This window comes from Macrobrachium nipponense, chromosome 28 (assembly GCF_015104395.2).
Source record: "Macrobrachium nipponense isolate FS-2020 chromosome 28, ASM1510439v2, whole genome shotgun sequence".
Lineage (NCBI taxonomy): Eukaryota > Metazoa > Arthropoda > Malacostraca > Decapoda > Palaemonidae > Macrobrachium > Macrobrachium nipponense.
Window position 1 is genome coordinate 29699166 of NC_087217.1, and position 13948 is coordinate 29713113.

Below are 13948 nucleotides of genomic sequence, written 5' to 3' on the forward strand. Positions count from 1 at the left end.
CTCCTTCACCTAAGCTTAAACCTAACAGGGTAACAGGTTGTGCCTGATGATAGTGGAAAATAATAGTCAAACCCTTAGGCTCAGCTGCCGGACCCCAAGTTAAGGACTAGAGAAAATAGTACAGACTTTTTTCTAATTTAATACAAAAATAAAGCGTTCATGACTATTTACAATATTTACACCACAAAGTTACTGAACATTACCCAATTAATCTAATCTCATTTCCAGAGGCGCCACGTGGTCCTCACGGGACACAGACCAATAGCAGTGCAAAATGTACAAAAAATTAAACAAGAAAATTATCAACGCGAGTCTCAGAACATTACTCAAAAGTCACCACTAATCAGTGCAACACTGCCCAATTGAATCATGTAATGAATGGCAAGCTAAGTCCCTAACAGAGTAACACTCATTACCACAGTGTATCTGACCGTGAACCAAGAGGTGCTATGTTTCTTCCTACCTGGATGGAATTTTGGAGGAGAAGGCCAACCCTTGACTCTGAAAGCCTTGTCCAAACCTCGGTTGCAGTTACTCATTTTTGGAGTTGAAGGACCCCAAAGTCTTGGCTGTTTTTTTACCATTACATTAATTATAGCTCAAATTAATCTACAATAATAAATGTTTACTTAGTTCACACGACTCGATAGATTTTAGCATACACTCGATGCATAATGAAATTCACAAAAGGGAGAGCCATCAGTCTCGCCACCTGACTTCTTCTGAACCATGTCGAGACCACATGCAGAGTTTAAGTAGAAAAAATAGAGCTCACATTTTTAGCAACAGGGAGCCCTCTAGAGGAACCAGGGGATCTTCCGTTATGTAGCCCAAGAAAGACGGATGCTTTACTTCTTTCCCATGGAGGTAGAACTTGCTCAAGAAAAGTTCAATGCTTTTAACTTTAGTACACTCCTAGACTGTAGCCATTCAGACAAGACCACAGTTCTAACATATTTTTGTAAGCAGGAGCTGTCCCATGCTCCCTGCCTCTAAATAGTAAGAATCCTTTGTCTGTGGACATATCATCACGTCTTCTAGTCGTTTGGTTTGTTCAGGGAACTAAAGTCCTATCAGACACTGAGCTGTCAGAAACATGTTGTCTTCATCATTGACCTTTGATCCCCTGGTTTTTGGGGCTGGATGTTTTTTAAAACCTGTTTGTCTCTTGAAGGAATATTCATCTTCCTCTTTTGTTGTCCATACCATGCCTATAGCATGTGCAACAGACACCATGTTACAGACTGGTTCATCAGACTTCCTCTGCTCACGAACTTCATCATAGTCAAGGAGCTACACAAGCTTTATGCTAACTGCAGGTTGCATAAGATCTTAGCCCTTTTCTACCCATGTCATGGTTCCTCAAGAGATCTTACCAAGGTGGTCCACTCTTGCTCTGACAGGCTCCAGACTGTGCAGAGGCTTGTCAATTGAAGAGTTTTTTCCGGACATGTTGCAGCGGTTATTGCAAGACATAGAAATCAGACTTCTCTCTTCAACTGCCAGACTTTAGGGGGTGATTTCTCAAGATGGTGGCTCAAGCTCTATGTCTCGTCTGTTGAGACGTCCATGATCCCCTTTGTGAATTCCCCCATTTCTTTCCAAGGAAACCTGGCATCTTGTATTCCAACATTTAAGGGTATAGAATTATGCTTATCTGAGGTTTAAATATAGAGACCCAGTTCTTTTGTCATCCCTATCTCAGTGACTTCTCAAGTCCTTGGCACATCCAAAAAAGGAAGATGTGGACGTGGATTACTCTTTCTCCCTTGGATTTTAGCCAAGAATGAGGACCCATCCAAGTCCTGGATCTCCTGGATCTATTTCTTTCTCCCTTAAGAATTTTATGGACATTTTTGACTTCCAGGAGCCCCAGACAGTACCCGAGCTCATAGCTCATCTGGCACCCAGCTCTTGGGTGCCAACCCCAGCTTGGCACCAGTTTATGTTCTGAATGTCCAGCTCTCTTGTTGCCAACCACAGGCTGGTGCCAGCTTATACTCTGAGCGTCCAGAAGATCCAGAAGTACTCACTAGCTCTGAGGAAGAATAGAGAGCTTTCTGTCCAGTTGGGATGTTCAGGTATTACGTGAAAGGTACCAGATGTTCAAGACCATCCATACCCCTAGGGTGTTTTGACAAGAGCTTATCTCGCCCTATGACTGATCATCTTGTCCTTTAACCAAATGTACTTTATTGTCTGAGACTCAGATTTAGGAGAGCATTCTCTTCCCTTTAAGTGAAAGCTAAAGACATCAGAAAATCTTCTACCTCAATAGCTTTCAGGCACTACTTGTCCCTTACATCCGTGCTACATTCGTCCTACTAGAAGTGTAATTGATCTTCGCTTTTCAGTATTTTAAAGAAGTGAAACTGTGTTGAAACATTTTGGCAGTACCTTGTGATTATTAGTAACTGGGATAGTATCATGGAAGGAAGCATAGGATTTTATCCTTCTATTTCTTCCCCTTGTAGTAAGGTGCTGAGTTTTTGGGGGAGCTGAGGGGATACAATGTACCTGGAGCACCCAATATTCTCAGTGGATGGGTTGTGGTTTTTATTTTAGTGTAGGTAAAAGTGCTATTTTATTACGCCCAGAGCAAGGGCACTTTTTTGGAAATGTTTGATAGCCATCGTTTCACTCCGCTGCAAAACTTCCACTAATGCTTTGGTAACCTTCGGAGTCCTTTGCAAAGCTCCCTCTGAAGTAGAGGCAACCCACGGCTATACAACCATGCCACTACAGGTAAAGTTGAGCACCAACCAGTGGCAGTTACCACTGCAGGCTCTCTTATGTAACAAACAGAATTTTCATTAGTGGGTAGGACTAGTTACCTACACATAGGAATCGCTACCATGAAATTTGAATTTAAGCTGTCATACTAGTTAGAAATTATAGCTATGTAATTATTTGGTAAGTATATATAAAACTTTATTTTATTATAAAAATGTCATTTTCGTTATCTTGCCTCCCTCGATACTGATCCTCATTCGACTTGTAGCAGATGCAGATCAAATTATTGTATCGTAAGTAACCCCTGCTCAATGTGTCTTGATTGGTCCCCAGAGCAATGGAAGTGTTTTGGTAAGAAGAGATACAAAAGGAAATTGGGTGTTCCATCATGGGAAGGCTTTGTGCCTCCAATGGTGTCGAATGCTGCCATTCCTTCATGTTCTTCCTCTCCTTCACCAAAATTGTCTTTTGTTGCTTCTTCTGAGGAAGATTTTACTACTTCTCATTCTTCTATTGCTTGCTCTCTAGATAGTCCGAGAAAGGGTTTGGGAGATCTCATGATTGATTTAGCTACCTCTGTTCTTTCTGGGACACACACACATGAGGATGTGAGCCAATTGGATATCGAAGAGAAGAGATGCTGTCCTAGCTAAGATCACCAAGTTTGTTGGCCCAGATTCTACCTTGGCACATAGGAATGGAACAGTTCTAGATCTTTGTCACTCTTTCCTAAGGACCAATTTGAGGCTGCAGTGGATGGGACGAAGAGCAGACAATAATCACTGCCACTTATCCTTTGCCTAAGATATCTGAAGCCATGATGGGTCCTCATAGGGACTGCCAGCCTTTCCCTGCGTCTGCTAAGAAGACAACTCAGCAGCATCCTTTTCAGCCCATCCTACCAGAGCCGGGAGAGGAGGCAGAGGCAGGGCCAGAGGATGAAAACACTAGAGGGAACGCCCCTCCCTACTCGCTGCCATTGGTTGGGGTGTGACAAACCATTGGGCAACCTTTTTTCTTAGACAATATAGATTGGAGTTCCTTTTGTGTCGAAGCCCAGATCTCTGGTTGTTGAGTAATCTTTCTCTTAACAGATCGAACCACCAATCAGTTCTACAGCTTACTGTATCCTCCCACCAAAAATAAGTCTCCTCGTACGTAAAGACTGAGGGTTTGTGTCGTGTGTTATGAACAAAAGAGAAATTTTTAATTAATTTAATTTTTTCATAACTTAAAACCTGAGGTCTTTACGTAAATGGCCCACCTCAAGCCACCCCTCATACAGTTACCTGGGCTGGAAGATAACTAATATGTCATGGTGTATGTGAAATGGAGAGAAGTCAAGCTCCATTACACTCTCTCTTCCCGTTAGCTAACTCATTCATGCTACCAACCTTGTTCTATTTTTAAACTGGATTCAGCTCGTACTTTAAATTTTCCCCATACGCAAAGACCTCAGGTTTGTAAGTTATGCAAAATACAATAGATTAAAAATTTGTCATATTTCACTGTCAGATACTAATGAGACGGTAGGTTGGTATTTTCCCAGAGCAGGAGCCAGTCTGAAAGCCAAACGTTTACCATTTTCTTTAAATTGCTGAAACTATGAGAATGAGACTTTCCGATGAAAAAAATGGCAAATTGTGGGGGTGTTGGCGTGGTTGGTGTGAGCGAGGGGTGTGTTGGGTATTTCACATCCTCCACTTGACTGTATATCAATTGCTCGTTATTATTCCCAAAATCCTCACATTTGTACATTTACCTCTGGTGTTTTGTTTTGTTTTTTATTGTTCCACAACCAGTATCATGCACTCTAAAATGCAGTCTCCATATATTATTTTTGTCTTTGTGTACCACAGATGTTAGATAACGAACTCGACATTTAATTACCAACATTCTTTAAAAAGAAAAGGCAATATTATTGTCACTTTTAATGGGACATGTATTAAATTATGACTCCAACATTTTTTGGATAAAACATTTTAAATTGCAATTGGTATTATATTTTAATACGACTGCATCATTTAATGTCGATGTAGAATGATAGTAGACTACCTGCTCTTCAGATCAGGTACAGTTGAATTTTGGTTATTATCATTATTATTGAAAATGATGATACATTTGTATTAAACAAATCAAAATAGTATAAAAATTCGTATTTCTGAGAGTATCCCTCAGGTCAAAGAAAAATACAGAAGCCAATAATGCAATCTAACGCTTTTAGTTATTAAGATGCATGCCTTTTTGATTGCCTTGTGGTAGTGGTGTAAGAGTACCACCACCATAGAGCCTGTGTGTCGTAAAAGGAGACTAGAAAGACAGCTGCTGCCTTGTAGTCTTACTTTTGAGTAAAAGGCTAGGCCCACCGCCAATAACTGTGGAAACTGCTGCCTTGCAGGTGGACTTTTTAGTCAAAGGCGAAGCCCACCACCAATAACTGTGGTTGATAAGAGCAAGGGCATTCACTCATAAAAATCCCTTTGCCAAACAGTGAACCATGTCTTATGTTTTAAGGCGCATCAGGCTACCGAACCCTTAACGCAGGGGTAACAGTGAAAGAAGATGCGTGCCTTTTTATGACATTATTTTGTTACCCTCAGGTTGTATTCGATTCAGCATTAGAATCTGGCTCAATAGAAGGCGAACTTGAGATCTTTCTTGGAGACGTGTTCAATGTGACGACAGAAACAACCATCATTGCAAAGGATTTTGAAGCCTCGAAAACAGTCACATTTGAAATAGGCCAGGTTTGTCATAGAAGAGAATTTGTAAACGATGAAATGTTCATGTTTGTTTTTCTTGTTAGGCACGAATGTAACATCCAAAGCATGTATGGTTACAAACTATCCTAAACTTGTTTTTACCAAGTGTAATCCAACCGAGACAGGATCCATTATATTCACTCATAATATCTTTAGCTCCAGCCATGATTTAGACATAATCACTTTTCAATTGATCTGATTATTACTTACATGTAATTAGTAATGATTACGTATTTTACAGAATTTAGTTGACATGTGGTGGCCAAATGGTTTCGGCATACCCGGTCCTCGTGCACTTTATGACCTGAACGTTACATGGAAACCAAAATCAGAGTCGCCTACTTCTTCGAAAGAAGTCAGAGTCGGATTTCGAACTGTCGAGCTTAATCAGGACTTCGTAGACCCAGCCAACGAAACTCTAGGTCTGATTCTTGCCACAGTGTTTTTGATAATATAATATTTAGCCTTCAAGTCTTTCTCATGTTTTCCCTGTACTTTATCAAATTAAACATCATATGAAGCGTCTCCATTCTCTCTTCTCTTGTGTAATTTCGGCTTGAGTTCCCAGTGGGCCCAGTCCTTATCTCTATCCTTCCTTAATCATTTTCTGATCGGTCTGACTGGTTAGTTCCCAACTACATTACATCTACCACTTCTCTGATAGATTGTTCTTCCTGTGAGGACTGGATTAAGACAAGGAGAGACTCTTACTAACTTTATTTCTCAGAGACGGATGCGTATAAGGAGGCTGTGCGGACAGAAATGTAGTGTCCATCACGCACACATACAAAAGGGGATGGAGCCACTGCTGTGATTGTACTTTCTCCCACCTAGATATATACATATAACTGAATGTACAGGATACATTTTTTAGTTTATATATATATATCTATATATATATATATATATATTATATATATATATATAGATATATATATATATATATATATAATATTCGTAGAATTAAGCACCTCTTGTATTGTTTTCTTGTCTCGGACGATCGAAACGGTTGTTTCGGGTTGTTTCCCCGTGAGGGTCGTTTCACCTCTTGTTTATTGGTAGAAGAGGTGGAGGTAAGGTAACGTCCGACAGCCCGTGTCTGACTGCTTCAGTCAGTATGGTACAGAGACCTGAGCAGGTTGTAAGCAGCATGGGGGTGGGGGTTCTATGCAGTCCCGTTTGGAGCCCGTAATGGCTATTTGGTTATGACTCGGGACCTGCAGGGTTAAGGACGAGCATCAAGATGTTCGGCAGAGCCAGTTTTGTCTGGGTTAGCAGGCTTCGTCTGTGTTATGTTGAGGACCACGGCTTCAGAGTTGCAGATTCGTCTGTGTTCTTCTGAAGGGCAGTTTCGTCTGGTGTTGTGTGTGCAGCTTCGTCTGTGTTCTCCTGAAGGGCAGCTTCGTCTGTTTGGTTGACAGCTTCGGCTTAATAAATTTCTTCAGGAGGTATTCTTAGCGGGTCCTCGTGTGTTATCTCTGCAACTTGCCACGGTTTCCTGGGTGTGCAGTGTCCTGCAGCGTTTACTGTAGAAGGCTTTTGTGCCTTAAGGTTTCTCCAGGGTTTCAATGTTAATGTGTAAAGTAATCAGGAAATGGATACCGTGTTTTTGTGGCATAATTTGTTAACCCTGTTTTTGGATTTTTATAGTCCATTATTAATTTGTTTCTATAGTTGTAACCGTATGTTTTCTTGCTAACTATTTGCTAACTGCTCGTATTAAGGTTACTGTATTAATTGTTATGGCATTTACAGATACTTTTATGTAAATTTTTTTTTTCCCCTGCTTGCATGGAATGTTTATTTTTTGATGTACTGACTCATTCATTTTGTTAAAGATTGTTATACTGATTGGTCGATATTTGCCTTTTTGATATTTGCCTTTTCTGATAATTTTCAGATTAAATATGTTATTTTTGCTTAATGGTTTTTGCTTTGCCACTGATGACTTTACGTAAATATTGAATTCAAACAATTGTACATTTTATATATAATAAATTAGTCTTAAGGTCTCTGTTTCGTATTACTTGTTTCGTCCTCCTTTGACTGTCTCAATTGCTGCCAGATTTTCAGTCCTGATAAATTTTTTTTCATTTATTTTTTACTTATTTTTTTTTTATTTATTTTTTCATAATTATGTTTTAAAGAACCTGATTAACCCAACAGTGGTTCATAACATTTGGCGACCTTGCCAGGATCAGTTCTGTATGGTTTGGCTGTTTTGCGGCGACATTGGAGGAGAGAGTAATTACAGGATAAAAAAAAAAAAATATTCTTTTTTTTTTTTCTTAAGGGTGATGAGGTGTAAGGGTGTTAAGCACCTCTTGTATTGTTTTCTTGTCTCGGACGATCGAAACGGTTGTTTCGGGTTGTTTCCCCGTGAGGGTCGTTTCACCTCTTGTTTATTGGTAGAAGAGGTGGAGGTAAGGTAACGTCCGACAGCCCGTGTCTGACTGCTTCAGTCAGTAAGGTACAGAGACCTGAGCAGGTTGTAAGCAGCATGGGGGTTCTATGCAGTCCCGTTTGGAGCCCGTAATGGCTATTTGGTTATGACTCGGGACCTGCAGGGTTAAGGACGAGCATCAAGATGTTCGGCAGAGCCAGTTTTGTCTGGGTTAGCAGCTTCGTCTGTGTTATGTTGAGGACCACGGCTTCAGAGTTGCAGCTTCGTCTGTGTTCTCCTGAAGGGCAGTTTCGTCTGTGTTGTGTGTGCAGCTTCGTCTGTGTTCTCCTGAAGGGCAGCTTCGTCTGTTTGGTTGACAGCTTCGGCTTAATAAATTTCTTCAGGAGGTATTCTTAGCGGGTCCTCGTGTGTTATCTCTGCAACTTGCCACGGTTTCCTGGGTGTGCTGTGTCCTGCAGCATTTACTGTAGAAGGCTTTTGTGCCTTAAGGTTTCTCCAGGGTTTCAATGTTAATGTGTAAAGTAATCAGGAAATGGATACCGTGTTTTTGTGGCATAATTTGTTAACCCTGTTTTTGGATTTTTATAGTCCATTATTAATTTGTTTCTATAGTTGTAACCGTATGTTTTCTTGCTAACTATTTGCTAACTGCTCGTATTAAGGTTACTGTATTAATTGTTATGGCATTTACAGATACTTTTATGTAAATTTTTTTTTTCCCCTGCTTGCATGGAATGTTTATTTTTTGATGTACTGACTCATTCATTTTGTTAAAGATTGTTATACTGATTGGTCGATATTTGCCTTTTTGATATTTGCCTTTTCTGATAATTTTCAGATTAAATATGTTATTTTTGCTTAATGGTTTTTGCTTTGCCACTGATGACTTTACGTAAATATTGAATTCAAACAATTGTACATTTTATATATAATAAATTAGTCTTAAGGTCTCTGTTTCGTATTACTTGTTTCGTCCTCCTTTGACTGTCTCAATTGCTGCCAGATTTTCAGTCCTGATAAATTTTTTTTCATTTATTTTTTACTTATTTTTTTTTATTTATTTTTTCATAATTATGTTTTTAAAGAACCTGATTAACCCAACAGTGGTTCATAACAATATATATATATATATATATATATATATATATATATATATATATATATATATATACATATATATACATATATATTGGCGGAAAGGCCGTAAACTACTCTACATTTTGGTATATAATGAAAAGATATGGACAAACGAAGGATGGCATTTTTACCAAAATGTCAGTCATTCCATTAGTCCAAGCCATTTCAATCTGTTTTCCATTGTACGTCCTCATTTGTGATAAAATCTTTTAAATGCACTCCAGTTATGAATCTGTGTTTTGCAGTCAAATTTTCAACATTTCTCTTTGTATAAATCAACACAGATCTTACACAAGCATCCTAAATGTTGGTTCATAATCTGCACCTTATTAACCAGCAAAAAGAATATGAAACAAAGCTACAGAGACAGAGAACATTTTTTTAAAACAGAGGAACTTCCAGAGGGAAATCAGAAACTAAGTTCAGCGTCACAGTGTTAGGTCAGTAAGACCTCACAAACCAAGTAAACAACTTTCTATTCTTTCATAATTTGCTGTTAACATTCCATTCTGTGTTCTCTTTGGAGATGGCAGTTTCCCCAGCAGTAACTTTTGTATGTAAAGTTATTTTTCTTTCAGTCAGGAAATATGTTTGCAAAGTTTGCAAGATTTTCATGTAATCAGACGAAATACAGTTTATAGCAAAAGAAGTTCTGAAAGCTTTGCCAACTCTCTCAGTACCCAATATCATTTCATTTTTCCTGTAAATAAGACTAAATATTATGACAATGACATTCTTTGGAAGATATCGCCTTAGTCAAACAGTTTAGTTTTAAAGAACCAGTGCTGGGGTCTACACTACAGTGAACATTCTTTGCTAAACTGTCGGTAGGTCGCCATTACCGTGTTCACGTGAACAATGTGAAGATGTTCATGAAAGGAAGCAACTGGATCCCTGCTCACATTCTTCCCGAGGTGGTGAGCAAAGACTATACTTTGGAGTTTCTCCAGGCAGCTCAGATAACCCACCAGAATTGCATCCGCGTCTGGGGAGGAGGCATCTACGAGACAGACACCTTCTATGAGGTAATCATCTGCATCGCATAAAGTCTGCGCACATTTGAATCGTGGAAATAAGCAAGAATTGAACTGATTGCCAACATTTTGCTTTGTGCATATTGCTTTCAATATTTTTGCACAAAATTATACTACAGAAATGCCAACTCTGACCACGGTCTCTTCAAACATTTACTAACAGTCCCTAGTTATCGGCGGGGGTTCCATTCCCGGAGGGGTGCTGATAAGCAAACACTGCCATTAACTGAAACTCAGTGATATACGGCACTTATAGCACAGATAACCAGTTAATGACACCTCTGTTAGGTATGTTTTGGCGTCATAACTCTATCAGCACCACAACCGAAACTTGGCCCGTTATGACAACATAAATTGCCAACTATAAAACCAGATCACCCTTAACTGAGTCCGTCGTTAACCGGGGACTACCTGTAATTGAGTGCTTAGTAATTGATAGTTGATTCTTAGAAGTAAATTTTTATTTATTTCTTACATGTTTTTCAGGTGATGAACTTATAAAAGGCCTTTCAGCTCTCTGGCAACCAATATATTTTAACACAATTTCCAATATTCTCATTGTGGCAAAGATCGCGGATGAACTGGGCCTCCTGATCTGGCAAGACTTCATGTTTGCCTGCAGTATGTACCCTGTTAACCAGCCTTTCCTGGACAGTGTTGCAGATGAAGTTCGAACTCAAGTTCGAAGACTCCATCATCACCCAAGTATTCTTCTCTGGGCAGCAAACAATGAGAACGAATCAGCTCTTAGAAGTAACTGGTAATCTCACGTTTGAGTTTTTTTTATATGTACACTTATTTATCATTTATGAGTAATGAAATATTTTATGTCCATTGAAGTTTGCATAAAAATTCAGCTCCATTTCACTATTGCACAAATATAACTGAAATTTTGCCCACAATCTCCCAATTTCTGTGTTAGCTTTGAATATTATCTGTAGTACATGGGACTGAATTAAGATTTTTATAGGACTTAGGCATCTCCAAATTATGGGACTACATCAGACAATTTATTTGCTAACAACAGGATTCAGTGACATAACGAAATGAGTAAAACTGAGTGAAAAAAATTCAGTAGCCTGAAACTGAGTTCAGAAGAGTAGGCGTTTATAAACTTGTTGAGTATTAAGTGACAGGTTCGGTTTCATGATTATCAAGGCTCTTTCATAGGATAAAGTGACCCCAAAAGTCAGACACGGAGTGAAAGCACATTCCAGCGATTTTGAAGAAAGTTTTGATGGAGCAACTAATCAACTGTGATTTAATGAAATGTTTTCCTGGTTTCCCTACATTTTGTACTTATCTCACTGTTTACAACCACTCACGAAAAGTCATGGTGTCAAATGGACCACGAGTAACCCTCTTCTGTTTCCCTACTGAAATTGAACTGCTTTGAAAAAGGAAGACTAATGGCATTGCACTGGAGGAAACTGAAGTATAGATCTACTCAATTATTATCCTAACTGAAGTAATTGCTTTGCCTTATTGAGTGTATTCTAATATCTTGCTTCCATCTATGGCCAGAATGTGTTTAAAGAGGAAAATCTAGACAATATAAATCAACAAATAATAAAAAGTAATAGGAATCAATAATAGAGGGGAAAATGGACCTCCTCATGTACTACTGGGAATAAAGGATAATCCGGCCCTGACTGTACTGAATATCACTAGTGGATCTGCTAGGACACCAGCATGAACTAATCTTAACATAACCAAATATTGAGTGGTGTAACCTCTCCGCCACATGAACGCCATCACCTAACCTTTGACAATAAAAAAAGAAAACAAATAAAGCAAATATTAATTAGGTTTATATTTATTGTTATTTCCTGACTTTCACCAGAAACTGTAATATGCAGTAACAGTAAATTCATATACAGGGCGCAATTCAAATTCAAGAATGATTTCCGGCTTCTCTTGCTTAATTCAAGGTATGGCACAGCAACAGACTTCGAGAAATATAAAGCTGATTACAAAAAGCTCTACGTCGAAACAGTCCGAGATTTGACTCAGTCCCTCGACGCAAGTCGGCCTTTCGTCGTCAGTTCTCCCAGCAATGGCATTGAGTCTGAGGAGGAAGACTACGTAGCCAGTAACCCATCCAGTAACCTTTATGGTGATGGTAAGTGACACAGCTGGCAGAAGTTTTTGTATTCTCTTCTCACATCTTATTAATGCAGATTTTACATAGTGCTTTTGCTTTCTTCATATGAATCTTGGAGAAAGAACCATATTTGTCCTTACAAAATTTACAATCGACAGTCTATAAGTCTTACCAGTAACAACTGTCATGTTCTTATATTACTTTGCATGAAAAGCCAAGTAAAAAGTAGTTAAAAGTAAATAGCCAAGTAAAAAGTAATTAAAAGTAAATAGACCTTCTTTACCCACTAATCACGATCTTGTATCTCATCTAGCTAAGCAGCAAGAATCCCATTACATGTATATGTTTGTATTTAGAATTTCATGGTCTTTGCAACAATATATAATTCATCAATGTATGTCCATTATGTCTTTTGCTATTGTCATTTTATTAACTGCCAAGAAACACAAATTTTCCTCTGTCTGTATGTGGGTTGTGAGACTCTGGGTTTGGGCACTCCATTTCCGCGCTATGTATAGTACATGCCCAGGTAATAAATCAATTAATACTCAGTTCTGTCTCATTACGACCTCGCAACTGGTAACCCAAGGAGTGACAGTAAACAGCAGTGTTGGCTTTGCCCTCAACAGACTCACTACAGCCGCACTTACCTTCAGAGGCTTTTAACGGAACCATACGGTGACAAAGTTTAGGCTTTGAAAACTCCTTCCTCGGAAAACCACCCACGCCACTAATGGACTAATTACAGCGTACCTCCCCAGGTATGTTCTGGCATGTTCGAGTCGTTTGACCCTGTCATTTATGATTCACATCGACCCTATTCAGAAAGTCATTAACGGAACCATACGACGTATAGTTTTGACTTATGACAAAGCCCAAACACCATTAACAGACTAAATACTGCGCCTAATTCGCGTTTTGGATGTGAGAGTCAAAATGACAGACACAGAACTCAAAAGTCAAACCGAGGACTCACCAATCCTCTGCATCCCCTTCTCTCCTTCGAAAACCACGATATCTCAGGCATTAAAGCTGCCGCCATTCTCGTGGTAAAATACTGTCATGTTTCCTGCAGGCCGTTGTACATTTCCATGTAGCCAAGGTCATGGACAAAAAAACCAAAGCAGATATCACCATGACGATGCTGCCCTAGGAAGTGTTTAATAAAATTACCGCTTGGCTAGATGCGCAGACGGAGAGAGCCCAATGCGCCCTGGACCTGATGAACCAACCCCTGGGGGACGCATCGCCCAGGGGACACTGGAACGAACTACGAGGTCTCCTGATGTTGCCGGACTGCGACAAATTCAGCAAAAGAAGGGAGATCAGATTATTGTGAGAAATATTCAAGCGGCACCTTCCTCAGGAGGTGAGGGCGCAAATTATGGAGGCAGATACACTTCCAATGGAGAAATTGGTGAGCATTGCGCATAAACTCCACAAGTTCACCAAGGCCTCCAAGCACACCGCAGCACCCGCAGCCTGCAGCCTGATAGAAGAGAAGGTCGAGGAGGGGGATACACATGCAATATACATAAAAAATGCACAGCAACAGCAGCAGAGGACGTGGATGATTCCAGTCTGGTGTTATTTCCAATGAAGATTCGGAAAGAATGCCAGAAACTGCAGAGCTCCCTGTGCATTCCCTAAAAATGCAGAGGGTAGCCAACCTGTGGGATTCTTCATCCACGACACAATCTCGGGGCGCCGAATGCTGGTAGACACGGGAGCCATGCAGTAGGACTTTCCACCATCAAGGGAGGACCACAACCGC

General features: G+C 39.7%; 1 protein-coding gene across 3 annotated transcripts in view; it reads left to right on the forward strand.

Annotated features, from left to right (window-relative positions):
* The window catches only part of LOC135201634 (beta-mannosidase-like), a 103406-nt gene that overhangs the window by 64667 nt on the left and 24791 nt on the right, over positions 1-13948 (forward strand). For all 3 annotated transcript variants that reach the window (XM_064230702.1, XM_064230701.1, XM_064230703.1), the window contains 5 exons: positions 5334-5480; positions 5737-5917; positions 9868-10061; positions 10640-10830; positions 12002-12192. In XM_064230702.1, coding sequence (XP_064086772.1) covers positions 5334-5480; positions 5737-5917; positions 9868-10061; positions 10640-10830; positions 12002-12192 — 904 coding nt within the window. The remainder of the gene's footprint in view (positions 1-5333; positions 5481-5736; positions 5918-9867; positions 10062-10639; positions 10831-12001; positions 12193-13948) is intronic.